The 13,316-nt window shown below is 39.7% G+C and overlaps 1 protein-coding gene across 1 annotated transcript in view; it reads left to right on the forward strand.

The window, feature by feature from the left end:
- Nucleotides 1–13,305, forward strand: part of lmtk2 (lemur tyrosine kinase 2) — a 22,026-nt gene extending 8,721 nt beyond the window's left edge. The window contains exons 7-14 of the mRNA XM_083566620.1: nucleotides 3,294–3,424; nucleotides 5,521–5,605; nucleotides 5,808–5,929; nucleotides 6,340–6,489; nucleotides 6,599–9,524; nucleotides 10,346–10,478; nucleotides 10,587–10,823; nucleotides 11,125–13,305. Coding sequence (XP_083422746.1) covers nucleotides 3,294–3,424; nucleotides 5,521–5,605; nucleotides 5,808–5,929; nucleotides 6,340–6,489; nucleotides 6,599–9,524; nucleotides 10,346–10,478; nucleotides 10,587–10,823; nucleotides 11,125–11,153 — 3,813 coding nt within the window. The 3' untranslated portion in view covers nucleotides 11,154–13,305. The remainder of the gene's footprint in view (nucleotides 1–3,293; nucleotides 3,425–5,520; nucleotides 5,606–5,807; nucleotides 5,930–6,339; nucleotides 6,490–6,598; nucleotides 9,525–10,345; nucleotides 10,479–10,586; nucleotides 10,824–11,124) is intronic.
- The last annotated feature ends 11 nt before the right edge of the window (nucleotides 13,306–13,316 follow it).

A 13,316-nucleotide genomic window follows, 5' to 3' on the forward strand; every position in this document is an offset into this window, starting at 1 on the left:
CACAGTCTGCAGCGTGTGCATGTGTCACATCTCAGGCATGATTACAGTGCTTCCTTGTAAAGTAATGGCCTTCTGGAATAAATCCAACCAAATCAAAATGGCTTTTGAGTCTATATCCGACCATTCTTTTTAGCTTCCGGGTTTGGAATTGAATAAACTCTGTGCATTTTACTTTGGTATCTCATAACCGTGTCTGAGCTCGAAATTATTTTTGCCAGATATTTACTGAAACATTGCTATAGATTTTTTTGGTACACAGGTACTCATGACTATCTTTCAGAACTGGACAATTTTGTACTATGGTTCACACATATCAAATCATATAACAATTAGGTGAAAAACAAGCAAAAAATTTTTCAGAAAACAATAAAAAAAATAAAAATAAAAAAAAAGTTACAGTAGCCTGCCTGGCTGCATATTGTGCACACTCCTAAACTAAGTACAGTAAAGTAACTATTAAAGCAGCCTTGTGAATGGAAAAACAGACAGAGACAAAGAAGCAGACTGAGACTCAAATGAGGTTTAAGAAGTGTTGGAAGCAGGAACCTCTAAACAGGATGCATTTAATTGGCAAAAATGCAGCTGGTAAGGATGTGGACAGCCACGTTGGCAGTAAAACATGACTTTATCTATTGTATTGGTACAAAAGGTTACATTTTCAGAAGTAGAACATGAGTGAATTGAACCGTGCCCAGAAATGACCTGTGATGTGCTCAGACATATTTTCTTTTATATTAAGCAAATGCATTGGCAGTTATCATGAAAACTGTATATGTATGCAATAGGACTTGTTTACTTGACAACCATGCCATGTGATTTAAGCATGATTCTAAACAGACCTCGCTAGTTCATTGTAAGGCTTTGATGAAAGCGCTGTCTTTGTCATGGTATTCCCTTGGATCGGATGGAGTGTGCCTCAGGGGTTAAATGAAGCCAAAGAGGACCTCGTTAGAACTGCAAGCTGCAAAGCTCAGTTAGCAGGGTAGACAGGGAGCACCTGCCCAGCGGTGAGACACTGCAGCTGTGGGCCGAAGTCTTCACGGGCCAAAGCAGGTGGATGGCATCTAGCCATGTTCTCTTTCCCTGAGGGCCAGGATGAGCTCACTGAGGCCCAGAGTTGCATAATGTAGCCTGGATTCTCAGTAGAGTTGCTCGTCCCTGAGCTGCCCGTGTAGCTCTGATTCTGCTCTGTTTTGCTCTTAGGCAACCAGAGGGAACGTAAAGCCCAGTGTAGGTGCATGTATCATTCTTCCTGCAAACCAGGATGCAGTGAGAATTTTTTTAGTTTAAAATACTTTTTTGTAGCAATTTTATTTCTGGATGGTTTGTTCCAAATGTTATAAAAAAATTAGAATTTAAATATAGTTTATAATAATAAATGAAAATCTGACTTGCTCTAATACTCTGTATACTGCACTTTACACAATGTTTAATTCCCTAAAATAATATTCCTTTCCATTTTATCTATCCAATATTATCAATATTTAGTTTTCCATGGCATATTTGTGTTCAGGGCTCTTTGTGGATTGTTTGCTGTTTGTCTCACTGGTAACCATTGGTAACCCTGACTCATTGCATTTTTAGACAGAAATATAGCTGTGAGGTGCAACCGGAGCAGCCAGTTGCTGTCCAACTGAGTGACAGTCTCTCCTGTAAAGGCTGCCTTCAGGGGCCTCTGTGTGTGTTTGTATGTGTGTATGCCAGTTTGTATGTCTGTGTATGTTCTGAGGAATTTCCTACTCTGGATAATCACATTTCTTTAGTTAGCATAAACTATTTAATATATTTACTACAAATTTGATTCATATCCCATACAGGGAATAAAGCTGTTATGTAATAAAAGCTTACAGACCAGTGAGTTAGAAATGATAGGATTGTGAAATTACTCTGGGTTACTTGACTTTTAAAATGTATGGTATTTTTATTAGCCCTTTGTTTTTCTGGCTGCTGATTATGTGCCATGTGGAGTAGCTTTTCCACCCCAGTGTAGCATTCCCATTAATGCAATAATTTAACTCTGGCAGTTCATGGACCTTTGGTATACTTAATGTGCTGAAGATCAAACCACAGCCAAACAGTGTTTACATGTTTGTCTGTTTGTTGTTTACAAGGATGTGCGAACAGTTGTTGATAGTAAAACAAGATTTCACTTAGTGAAGCATTTATTGCATGCATTATGCATTCACATTTACACAAACTGTTGGCCAGTGTTAGCCGTTTCCCTCACAGTCAGACATCAGTGGCTCTGGAAATACTTTAACCCGGTATTTATCACTTGGATTCTCTTGTTTTGGGCATATAATTTTAAAGGCGTACTCAACTCGAGTGGTATAGCAACATATTGCATTTATGAAGCATATGATGGCAAGCTGTTAAGAGTTCCTGGAAAGCAGCTGAGCCCGACTGCTTGTAAACAAATTCAGCCATCACCCCCTGAAATTACCGGCATAGCACTTTTGCCTGAAGTTTCCCATACGGTGTATATGGGTGTAGCAGTGGAAGCAGTGTCGATGCCTCTTCAATCTGTGGGTGACACTTTGACCTTTAAAATGAGACTCCATCTTTTAGATTTTGGTGCAAAAAAATTACTGTTCTGTGGTATTGCTGAGATTATGTATTTTTGTTTTGGCTCTCAGTGTACACATGGTAAGACATTTCTAACTAAAAGCTCTATTTACTTTTTTTTTTTTTTTTTATTATGCTTAGCAGAGGATCATCCATATCCATAATGAAACATATTTCAAAAGATGTCATTTTTATTTCATGTATTACATGTTTAAAGGGGAATAAACTGCATATGAAATTTGAGAATTGTCAGAGGTTTTATGATTTAATTTAAAGTAATCAGATGCATTACCCATTGCTTATCTTCCTGGTGTCACCAGAAGGATGTCTGAGTTGGGGCTGCTCTCGTCTCCTAAACTGGTCTTTAGCCTGTAGGTCCAGAAACCCGACCCAGAAGAGTAGCCCCAGAGCATGAAAGCCAGTCTGACCACTGCTCATTTTATTTTTAAATTGCTGTGACACAGCATATAGCATACTCCATTAAACTAGCTTTCCCTTATTTGGTCCAGTCCCTGTGCAGCAGTAAAAGTAGCTGGACAGAGAGAGATTGCTGCCCCTCAGTGGCCAACCTTAAGTATAACACATGCTGACTTGCATAAAGAATAATTTGTACATTATCAAAATATATACACTATGGATTGAATTTTACATGGATAAATGCTTTTTGTAACACTGCAGCAGTGAAATCAGATATGTGTATTCTGTCTGATTTGTGTTTTGCTGTGAAGGGGGACCTGAGAAGCTATGTTACTCAGCATGAATGGCTGTACAGGAACGGAGAGCTGCTGCAGCTGCAGAAGATGGCCTGTGAGATTGCTGCTGGACTTACTCACCTGCACAAGCACAACTTCCTACACAGGTTTTTTTTTTATTTTTTATTTCTGGTCCATGCACACATTTAAAAATCACTCTTTCGAAACGTCACTTTAATATTCCATTTTTATTGCAAGTTCAGATAAAGAAAATCTAAGCCCTGCAAATGCAATTAGAGGTTACCATAAAACTGCATACACAAGTAACGGTAATATTTGCTCATTTCTGTGGTATCTTGCTTGGAAACCTGATACTTTCCACTTGCATTTCTGCTTTGAATATCTAAAAAACAAACAAAAAAAAGGTAATCGCAATCAAAGGCATCGTTCCATTTTACACTTATACCCGGCATGGTGTCCGGTGGAAGTGAGGCTGGGGCTGTCTAGGGTGTCCAGCTCGGACCGCTGTCTTTTGCGTGCTCAGAATACATACAAAGGAGTCCAATTACCCAGCTCCTAGGGATTGCTGGGTGTCTTCTGTCGTTCGGCACAGAGACATGATGATTCTGCGATTCGAGTGTAAACAGATCTCCTTCATATTTTGCGGGTGTATGTGAGGGGCCGCAGTTGTGACCGTTACGACTTATTACAGAGATTATTTAAATCTTACAATTACACACTGTATAGTAGTGGAAAAAGGGGGCTCTTTCCTTTTGGGTTAAAAAGCCGATTTACTGCAACACTCTGCTTGGTGCTGCTGCTTTAAATACAGCTTTAGTGTTGTGAAATGGATGCCATGTAACAGGGAACTAAGGCATTATGAAAGATCACATGCTTACCTTAGAGCAGTGGGAAAAGAAAGACGATAAGAGAGCAGCAGGCACCACCAGTTTAATTTAAAAAGCTGGTCAGCTCTCAGGAGCATTTGAACATTTGAAAACAAGTCCAACTTGTTTGGGACTGCATTAATGCTTAGGAACTATTTTGGGGTAAAGAAGCTTACCTTCACGAACTGCCTATAAAGAAGCTTACATCACGACCTGCCTATTGCTTTAACAGTTGTATGCAGACTGAACAGTAGTTCTCATGCACTGATGCTTAAATTTGCCTTGTACGGCCAAAAGCAATGCTCTGTTACATTTAGTGACTGTTTGAAACACCTGTGTCGGATGCCATTTGCCAAGGGCAGTATACAGTGTCTGAAATATCCGTGCATTTATCTTGCACCCGTTTCAGTGGTCCTGACAGCAGCCCCACACAGTACAAGCAAAGACTACTAGTGTCAGCGATGTTCTTGCATCAGGGGTAAAAGAACCTCCTTGCACTCTTGGAACTTGCATTTAGAGAAGGTGGCAGAGGCAGGCTGTAATCAGAGCCCCACTAATCATAAGAGCTCATACTGAATGAGCCACCATATGTCTCGCTACCTTTCTGGATGTAGTTGTTCCTCCCTGGGAACAATATCCTGGTGCTGTGTGAGTGAGTTGGAAAAGCTCCAGCATCAGTGATTTTGACACGGGGGGTTGGGGGGTAGCAGAAACAACAAGAGTCTAAGTTGTCTATTTCTAGTATATGGTTGTGTTGGTTGTTTGGGTTAGATAACACAAGGTCATTTAAAAATCTAAAAATGATTGCTGCAGATCACAAATGTCAATACAAAATTTGCTGACTAAATCAACATTAATAATTTAATATATAATCGTTTCCATGAGATGTATTATATTGCATGTACACTGCTGACTTTACAACACAACTGCCATGTAGTTGCATTTATGCAGTTGCTGACTGGTGCTCCATATTTTGGCTTTATCCTGGTATAATTTTGAAGCATGAGCTTTAATACCGGCATGTTATCAAATTAGTCTTGTGTGACCATTAGTGCTGCCCTGCCCAGTCCCATTTGCAGTTGCCGGGAAACACAATTGTCCAGGATGAATGTTTTAGGCAAACGATATTGGCCTGAGATTTTTTCCATATGAGTGTGCAACTAATATTCATGGTAACAATAAACTGGTACATGCTAAATAATCAGCTTAGTGAAGAGATGTTGTAACGACAGCAGTTTCCACCTCTGCATAGTGTTTCGAAGTGCCTCAAATGGCTGGTGTACAGTTTATGACTTGCCATTTTATATTTTGCTGAAATAGGCATATGCAAGCCTCTGTTTTGCCTGACAATGTTTGCTTTCTTCTTTTATTTACAGTGATTTGGCCCTGAGGAACTGTTATCTTACAACAGACATGACTGTCAAAATTGGAGACTATGGCATTGGCCCCTCAAGATTTAAAGTAAGTTTTTTTTTTTTTTTCTCTTCAAATGTGATATACATTTAGTCTTTGATTCATGTTGCCCCATTTTAAAAACATATTTTTAATATATAATAAATGAATATAAAGATTTCTGGATTTTCCAAAATGACACTTAAGTACACAATTGTTTTTTAAAACGCATGTTTGGTACATATATTTGTCATTTTGCTTTGATTGTTAGGAGGATTACATCACCACAGAGGAGGACCAGTGTGTTGCTTTGCGATGGCTTGCACCGGAGCTTGTTGGTGAATTGCACGGTGGTGTGATAACATCAGAACAAACTAAACCTGGCAATGTTTGGTACGTACCGCACTGCTGGATACCAACACTTCTGAATAGTTCAAGTCTACTGTACATGGACATACTTGCTGTATTTTGGTATTGTTTCTATAGTAACAACTTACATAAGGATTTGTATGCCAATCTCTCTGTGTAAAAGCGTTTTAATAGTTTTGTGATTATTGATATTCTGATATTATCTGTTAAAGGATCTATTTAACATTAATGTAGATTATTGAATCTTTTTTGAAGGAGTCTCCAATACCACCTTTTAACAGCCATAGGTAAAACTCTTGTCTTTAGGATGGATGGCTTTGCGGCTTCATTACATCATGTTACACTTTTATTTTATTTTTTATAACTTATTGACTTATTGACTTTGTCAGCACTGAAGTCCAGAGTAGTAACATTTCAGAACTTCGTGTTTTTAGGGCTTTGGGTGTGACCTTATGGGAGCTGTTTCAGAGGGGAACACATCCCTATACACATCTGTCAGATAAAGAGGTTCTTTACCATGTCATCCGAGATCAACAAATTAAACTCCTCAAGCCTCATCTTGATCTGCCATACTCAGAAAGATGGTAAGATCGCTGCAATTGTTTGTGCGCTTTTTTTTAATTAAAAAAAAATTTTTTTTTTTTTTTTTTGTGTGTTTTTATATTAAGGCTTATTCTGTATTTTTCTTTGCAGGTATGAGGTTCTGCAGTTTTGCTGGTTGCCTGCAGACAAAAGGGCCACAGCTGAGGAGGTTCACCGGCTACTCACCTACCTCCGGATGCAGGGGCAAAAGGAAATTGAAGACGACTTCGAACAACGTTGGAGCTCTCTGAAGCCTAATCCTACCGCCCGGCAAACCACTAGCAGCCATTCATCCTTCCCTATCTTAGAGCAGTTTGATGACGGGCGAGAACCAGACGAGGTGCTCACTGTGACTGAGACGAGTCATGGTCTCAGTTTTGAATATGTGTGGGAAGCTGCAAGACATGACCACTATGACAGCCACAATCGCTCGTCCATGGAAACCACTCTCAATTACCACAGCATGTTCTTTCCAGTGCCGCGGCAAGACATACAAGCTCACTTCCCCGAGACTGGAGGTGAAGCAGAGGCTGAAAGAGTCCCAGGGACCTTGCCAGTGTTCGATGCACGAGAGGGCAACTCTGGCAAGGAGTACTACATTCAATTAGAGGAGCAAGATGAAAGTGACCTTAGAGGCATAGACGTTCAGAATGCCGAGGGAGCCGCAGCATCAAACAAAGACCAGTATCTCGTCCTACAGGACATTAAGTTAGATGAGTCTAGCACTGATGCAGACTTCTTCCATCAGAGCATAGATTCTAAAGACTCGTTTCTTCAGGACAGCCATATATGGTCCTCAAGTGAACATGATAGTCCTTACCAAGCAGACATTTTCAGTGAGAAAGAGTCCAAATTTGAAGAATCTCATTCGTTTAGAAGTGGTTTCATGGAACTCCCGGAGTTTCGATCTTTTCATGGTGACACCAAGGGCGCAGCGGAGAATGAAAGTCTGAGCACTTCGTTTTTAGATCTCGAACAAGAAGCTGTTAATTCAGGAGGTTTCGATGGTGGTAATGCGGCTGTAATAAGGCTTTTAAACACAGAGAACCTGGTGGACAACTTTGTTTTTCTAAAAGAAAACAGCCTAATTAAAGAGCGCTCTGGTTATCCAGAGTCCAGAGACCTGCAGGAAACGGATGTATCGCTGAACCTCTTTGGTGATGTAGACGGCGCAAATAATTTGAATGGTACTGATGACCCTTCAGAATCTGCAGTAACCTCTGCACAGCTTAGGGAGGAATTCTTGGACTTGGTAAATCCGATTTTAAGAGATTTCCTATCACCTTTAAAAGAAAGTGAAACACTGGTGCCTTCAGATATATTCTCAACAGAAGAAACCTGTAGCAACCAGCTGCCAGACCTTACTGGCTCTTCAAATGAGGAAAATGCTAAATTAGATGGCTGGATTTATTCTACTCCTGAGTCTACCTCTGAGAGCGCAGAGATCGCTGTTCCAAATCCCGCCAATAGTCATCAGTTTAATGATGAAGGTGCTGCCACAGATAATTTGTGCACAGATGCCAATACCTCTGGCCTTGAAGAATGCCTCACTGCCTCTGAGAAAAAGAGGCAGGACATAGAAATTGTTGGCGAGTTTTCTGAGCAGAAGAGTCAGCCATCTTCACCTGTTGATAAATCTCCAGAAGGAGTAGATAGTGGTATAACTGAAGGCTTAACAAGTAGCGACTCTTTCAGTGACATGCTTTCAGATGGGGATATCTTGAGCAAAATCGAAGACACACCATTGGAAGAAGCTCAGGAAGGGTTTGTGGACAACCATGTTTCTCAGGAAATATCCTCGCTGTTGATCTTGGACTCTTGTTTGGACCAGATCAGCCAGGACAGCCTTCTGGAGGACAGCATTTCATTCACTTTACCAGCTGTTGAGAATTCAGCAGAAATCCCTGATTCATTAGATTCTCTGGATATGCATAGAGAGGTGGGGCAGGGGAAAACATTGGATCCTTTCACTCATAAGTTTCAGCCTTCATACAGACCTGCTGACAGTGGATATGAAACTGAGAACATTGAATCACCTGAGTGGAATTCACAACCAACTACAGACAATGTCTCAGAGGAAATTGTAAAGAGTGGTAAAGAGGAGCCTGCTGCTGCAACACTGACTCCTCCGGAAATAATAGTGTCTGAAGTGGACAGTGTACCTGATGTTCAGGAAAATGGAGACGGTCTGCCACAAGAAATTGGTGATGCACCCATTGGTGGAAGCTACAGAGACTCTGCTTACTTCTCTGACAATGAAGAACTGGATAAGAAAAGCGATGACATCAGCAGAACTCCTGCTGATGCTTCTCCATTGGTTGAGAATTCTTCTTATGATATGAGTGTGTCACCAGATGGGAATTCTTCTCTCCCAGAACCTGTAGCGTCTGATGATCCGCAAAAATGTGTTGATCCTACAGTTGATGCTTATGTGTCCAGAAAGACAGTCCAACCACAGTTAGTTCTGAGTCCAGAAGAAGACTGGGATAAAGAAAAGACAGCTTCTGCTTTAACTCAGAATGAGGCGAGGTTGGAATCTTTCTCTGATCTCTTAAGAGATCCACCTCATATCACTTCTACCCCTGAAGCTCATGAAGACACATCCTCTACCTCAGTAATACCGTCATCTGAAAATGTAGTAGTCCATGCCAAACTAGTTAGGACGTATGCTGGGGAAATCCCAAAGAAAAAGGAGCCTGATATGGAAGGAAGATACCTTGGCAAACTGGATGGAGCTGCGGTGAGTGGAGGTTCAGAAGACGGCATGGAGGCTGACGAGGAGGACGAGAACAGTGATGACTCGGATGATGACATGCGCGCATATAGACTGCATAGTTCTGGCTCTGACAGCGAGGATGATACTGTGCATCCAGTGCCTGTTATAGTTTCAGACAACAGTGATGCCTGCAACCTCAAAAGCTTGTTGAAACTGAAATCCCTCCAGACGGACAAATCCACAACAGCATCGAACAGTACGACAGAAAACAGAAGAGTAGTGTCCTTCTTTGATGATGTCACTGTCTACCTTTTTGACCAGGTATAATGCTACTCTACAGTTTAATAGTATAGTGTGTGTGTGCGCGCGCGTGTGTTTGTATGTAAGTCAAATTTTTTTATTTAAATACAAGATTTCAAGCTACAATAATGTTTTTCAAGGTATTTGGAATATAATTATTATATAGTACATAAATACCCATTATAGAATACAGGGAGTCCCGGAGTTACGATGGTTCGACTTTCGAATTTTCGATCTTGCGAAGACGATAGAGATACGACAGATTTGTATAAAATATCTTAAAAATATTTTAAGTTCCCGTGTAGCAGGCAAGCGTAGCAGCATACGCGGTACGATATGTTGGGACCCTGCCAGAATGTCCACCTTTCCGTGCCTTGTGAGATGCCTTACTCTCGTCTGGGAGAGTTCAGTTGTCTTGGTGTTAAGAGTGTGCTTTTTTTATTTTGGTGTTGCAAAGCCCGATTTTAGCTTTTGTCTCTTCTTTTTTACTTATTTTTTTTTGACGACACCAGACTCCGCCCTCTACTGGCGCTCGTCCACTCACCCGCTGCCCCATACATATGTTATAAATAGTATATACATTATGGTACTGTAGGTTGCTCTGTTTTGGTAAAATATGTTCTGTCTTTTGTTTACTTATTCACAAATTACACTACTCTACCCCATACGTAACATTACCCCATAACATTCTGTAAGACTCCTGGGTAGGCTGGGCCATGTCTTGACTTTTCGAGTTACGATGGGGTCATTATAATGCATCTCATTGGAAGATATTACATAGAATATAAATTAAATCCAAGCACAGAATATTTGTGCACTAAATAACTTTCTTATCCAAACAGGAAACCCCTACAAAGGAGCTTGGAGAGCACATCTCAGGCTCCAACAGCCAGGTGTCTGAGTTTAGCAGCCCGGTAGCCTCCTCTAGTTACCTAAACCGATTCACCAACTCGGAAAGCTCCACAGATGAAGAAGGTAATGTAAAGAGAAATAAAGACCAACTTCCTCCTGATGTTCTGCAAAACATTTTCTTTAAACAAATAACCAAAAGCTGAAAAAAAACCAAAAAACTTTGCCACACAGGTGGTGCATTTGAGTGGGATGATGACTTCACTGCAAACCCCTCCTTCCTTCCTAAGTCGGGAAGCGATCAGTCTGTGAGCAAGGCCACCACAGCATACTTCTCCCCACCTCCCGCAAGCCGCTCGTCGGAGCAGAGCTGGAGCAGCTCCACCACATACTCCCGATTCTCCATCTCCCCGGCAAACATCGCCAGCTTCTCTCTCACCCACCTCACGGACTCGGACATTGAACAAGGAGGTTAGTAATTCACACTGGCATAATGGATAAGGCTGACTGTATGCGTAAATCATACACTGCACGAGAAACATGCCATCTATAAAATTTTGGTTTAAGGTGCAAAAATTCATAGCTATAAATCTAATCCACTTCTGTAAATGCAAATGAAAAGTTATTAGCTATTAACGTGTAAATCTTGTAAGTTGTATTGTTTGTTTATGTAAACAGAGAATGTTACTAAAAGCTTGAAAACGATGCCCTGGATTTATATAATAGTTCCACTGTGTACACCAGCTAATTTTCCTTGTGATGTCTCGTTCAGGAAGCAGTGAAGACGGAGAGAGAGACTAAAGACTGACTGTATGCAGTATTTGGGCTTAAAAAGACACATTTTGTAAGTGTTAAAGAGAATCCACAAAGGCACTTGCCTTGAAGGCTGCGATAAGCTTCTCAGGCAACATTATTTCTTTGAAGAGAGACTGCAGAGTGAATCACTGGCTTCGACATCCCTCCCGTTTTCGTTCCCCTTTTTCCACTTCAGCAGATGAAACTTTCCTGTCTTTCACACCTCATAGTGAGCTCCATGAACTGTTTTTAAGTCTGTGGAGTGGAAGGAACCTTTTTGTGCTTGACATGCTCTAAATCGTTAAAGCGCTTCCTGATCATTTGGCTTTTTTGGAATTCATGTCATGTTTTGTTGACATTTTCACTGAACGACTGAGCTGAAGTTTTCAGAGATCACTGATCGGCCAATAGGCTCCTACACAGTTGTGCAATCTTTCTCTCGGCTTTAAGATCGAAACACTAAATCTTCTGTGCTGATCGTGTAATGCGTATTTGTTGAACTAGCTTTGAAATAAGAGCAGCACTCATGACAAAAGATATTTTTGCACAATGTTTTGACTATACATTTTTTTAATGACGGCCTACAATTTATTGTACCTAAGATGAACCGCTTGTCAACCTTGTTGTTTGATGGGAGAAATGGAGGGAGGATGATTATTGAAATGAAGTTGAACCATTCCAAAATTTTCAGAAAGGACAAAGAGATCTGTAGCATGTCCTTGTGGTTAAATGTCATAGCTGCGTTTCTTTCAGGAATTTTTTATTAGTTCAGTTTTGGGAATGTCTTTCCATCCATCCATCCATCCATCCATCCATCTATCCCTCCATCCCTTCCTCCCTCCCTACAGAGAGGTAAGGTGCATCATCCTCCCCAGAAGAGTTTTTGCTTCAGTGGGCTTAGAAAAGGTTTATTGTTTATCACAAACAGATTGTAGAATTTAGATTGATCTTTTTTGTTTGTTGGTTTGTTTGTTTGTTTAATGCAATAGTGCAAGAAGGAAAAAAGTAATTTTCTAAAGTATTTGTTGAGGATCATGCATGTGCAGATGTATTACATATGGGGAAAAAAGCGAACTTTGAAAGGTGGACCATTTTATCATTTCCTTTATTTTATGCAAATTAACCAAAATTTTTCAAGGTGGTGAAAATCCGCTGAGCAGCTCATTTTTTTTTTCTTTTTTGTTTTTTTTTCTTCTATTTTGTCATGTCACTGTCTGAGTTTTTTGTTCACATTGCCTCCAGGTAAAGTCAAATGAATTGTAATATAGTGCTAATGAAATGCTTTCATGAGAAAAATAAATCATTAATAACACAATAATGAAAGGTATTTAGGAACTTCCTATAGATATCCATATATTTTTATTAAATGCCCTCAAGTGAACACTACACAAAAGCTTATGGACAAACACTGAGCGTTTCAGCCTGCATTTTCCTTACGTATGATTACCAAATTTATAATTAATGGAATCAGCCAGTCATGGTTTAGTGAGGAATTTCTCTTAATTTGGTGTGTGCATGGTTTTGAACTCTTAAATAAGCTAAGAATTGACGAGTATATAAAGTGTTTGAATGTTATTGCTCCGTTTGTGGAATTATGAAAAAGGTGGTCTCTCGGTTTTTCCTGGTCTTGATTCATGACGTTGGCGTTTCCAGGTCTGTAGAGGATAATTACTTTTGTAATTCTGTAAGCTGTGTTTCAGAACGATGTATTACCAGCACTTTTTTTTTTTTTTTTACAATTTTTTTAAGTTGATCTTCATTTTATTTAAGGAACTATTTTGGGTTTTATTCTGCAGTATATACATTTGCTTAATCTTGCACATCTTGAAAGTGTAACTTAATGTTAAACTGTACGGATGTATATAAATGTTAATTTTTTTGATCTGTAAACTGGGAATGATGAAAGCTCTAAGGGTAACATTTTGTAATTTAAAGCTAAAGTGTGACATATCAGTTTAATCATGATCAGAAATGGTTACGTATGAAGTGAGTAAAATAATTGAGAAGATGCAGGTCATGTCTTTAAACTTGTAAATTTTAAAAATGGTGATATTTTTACTTCATATTGATGAACATGCTTAATGTAATTGAATGAAATGTTTATAAATAATTACACTGTTTATTATGGAAATAAATGAAAAAGAAAAAAAAAAAAAAAGACCTGTAGAT

The sequence above is a fragment of the Silurus aristotelis genome, assembly GCF_946808225.1.
Source record: "Silurus aristotelis genome assembly, chromosome: 17".
Classification (NCBI taxonomy): domain Eukaryota; kingdom Metazoa; phylum Chordata; class Actinopteri; order Siluriformes; family Siluridae; genus Silurus; species Silurus aristotelis.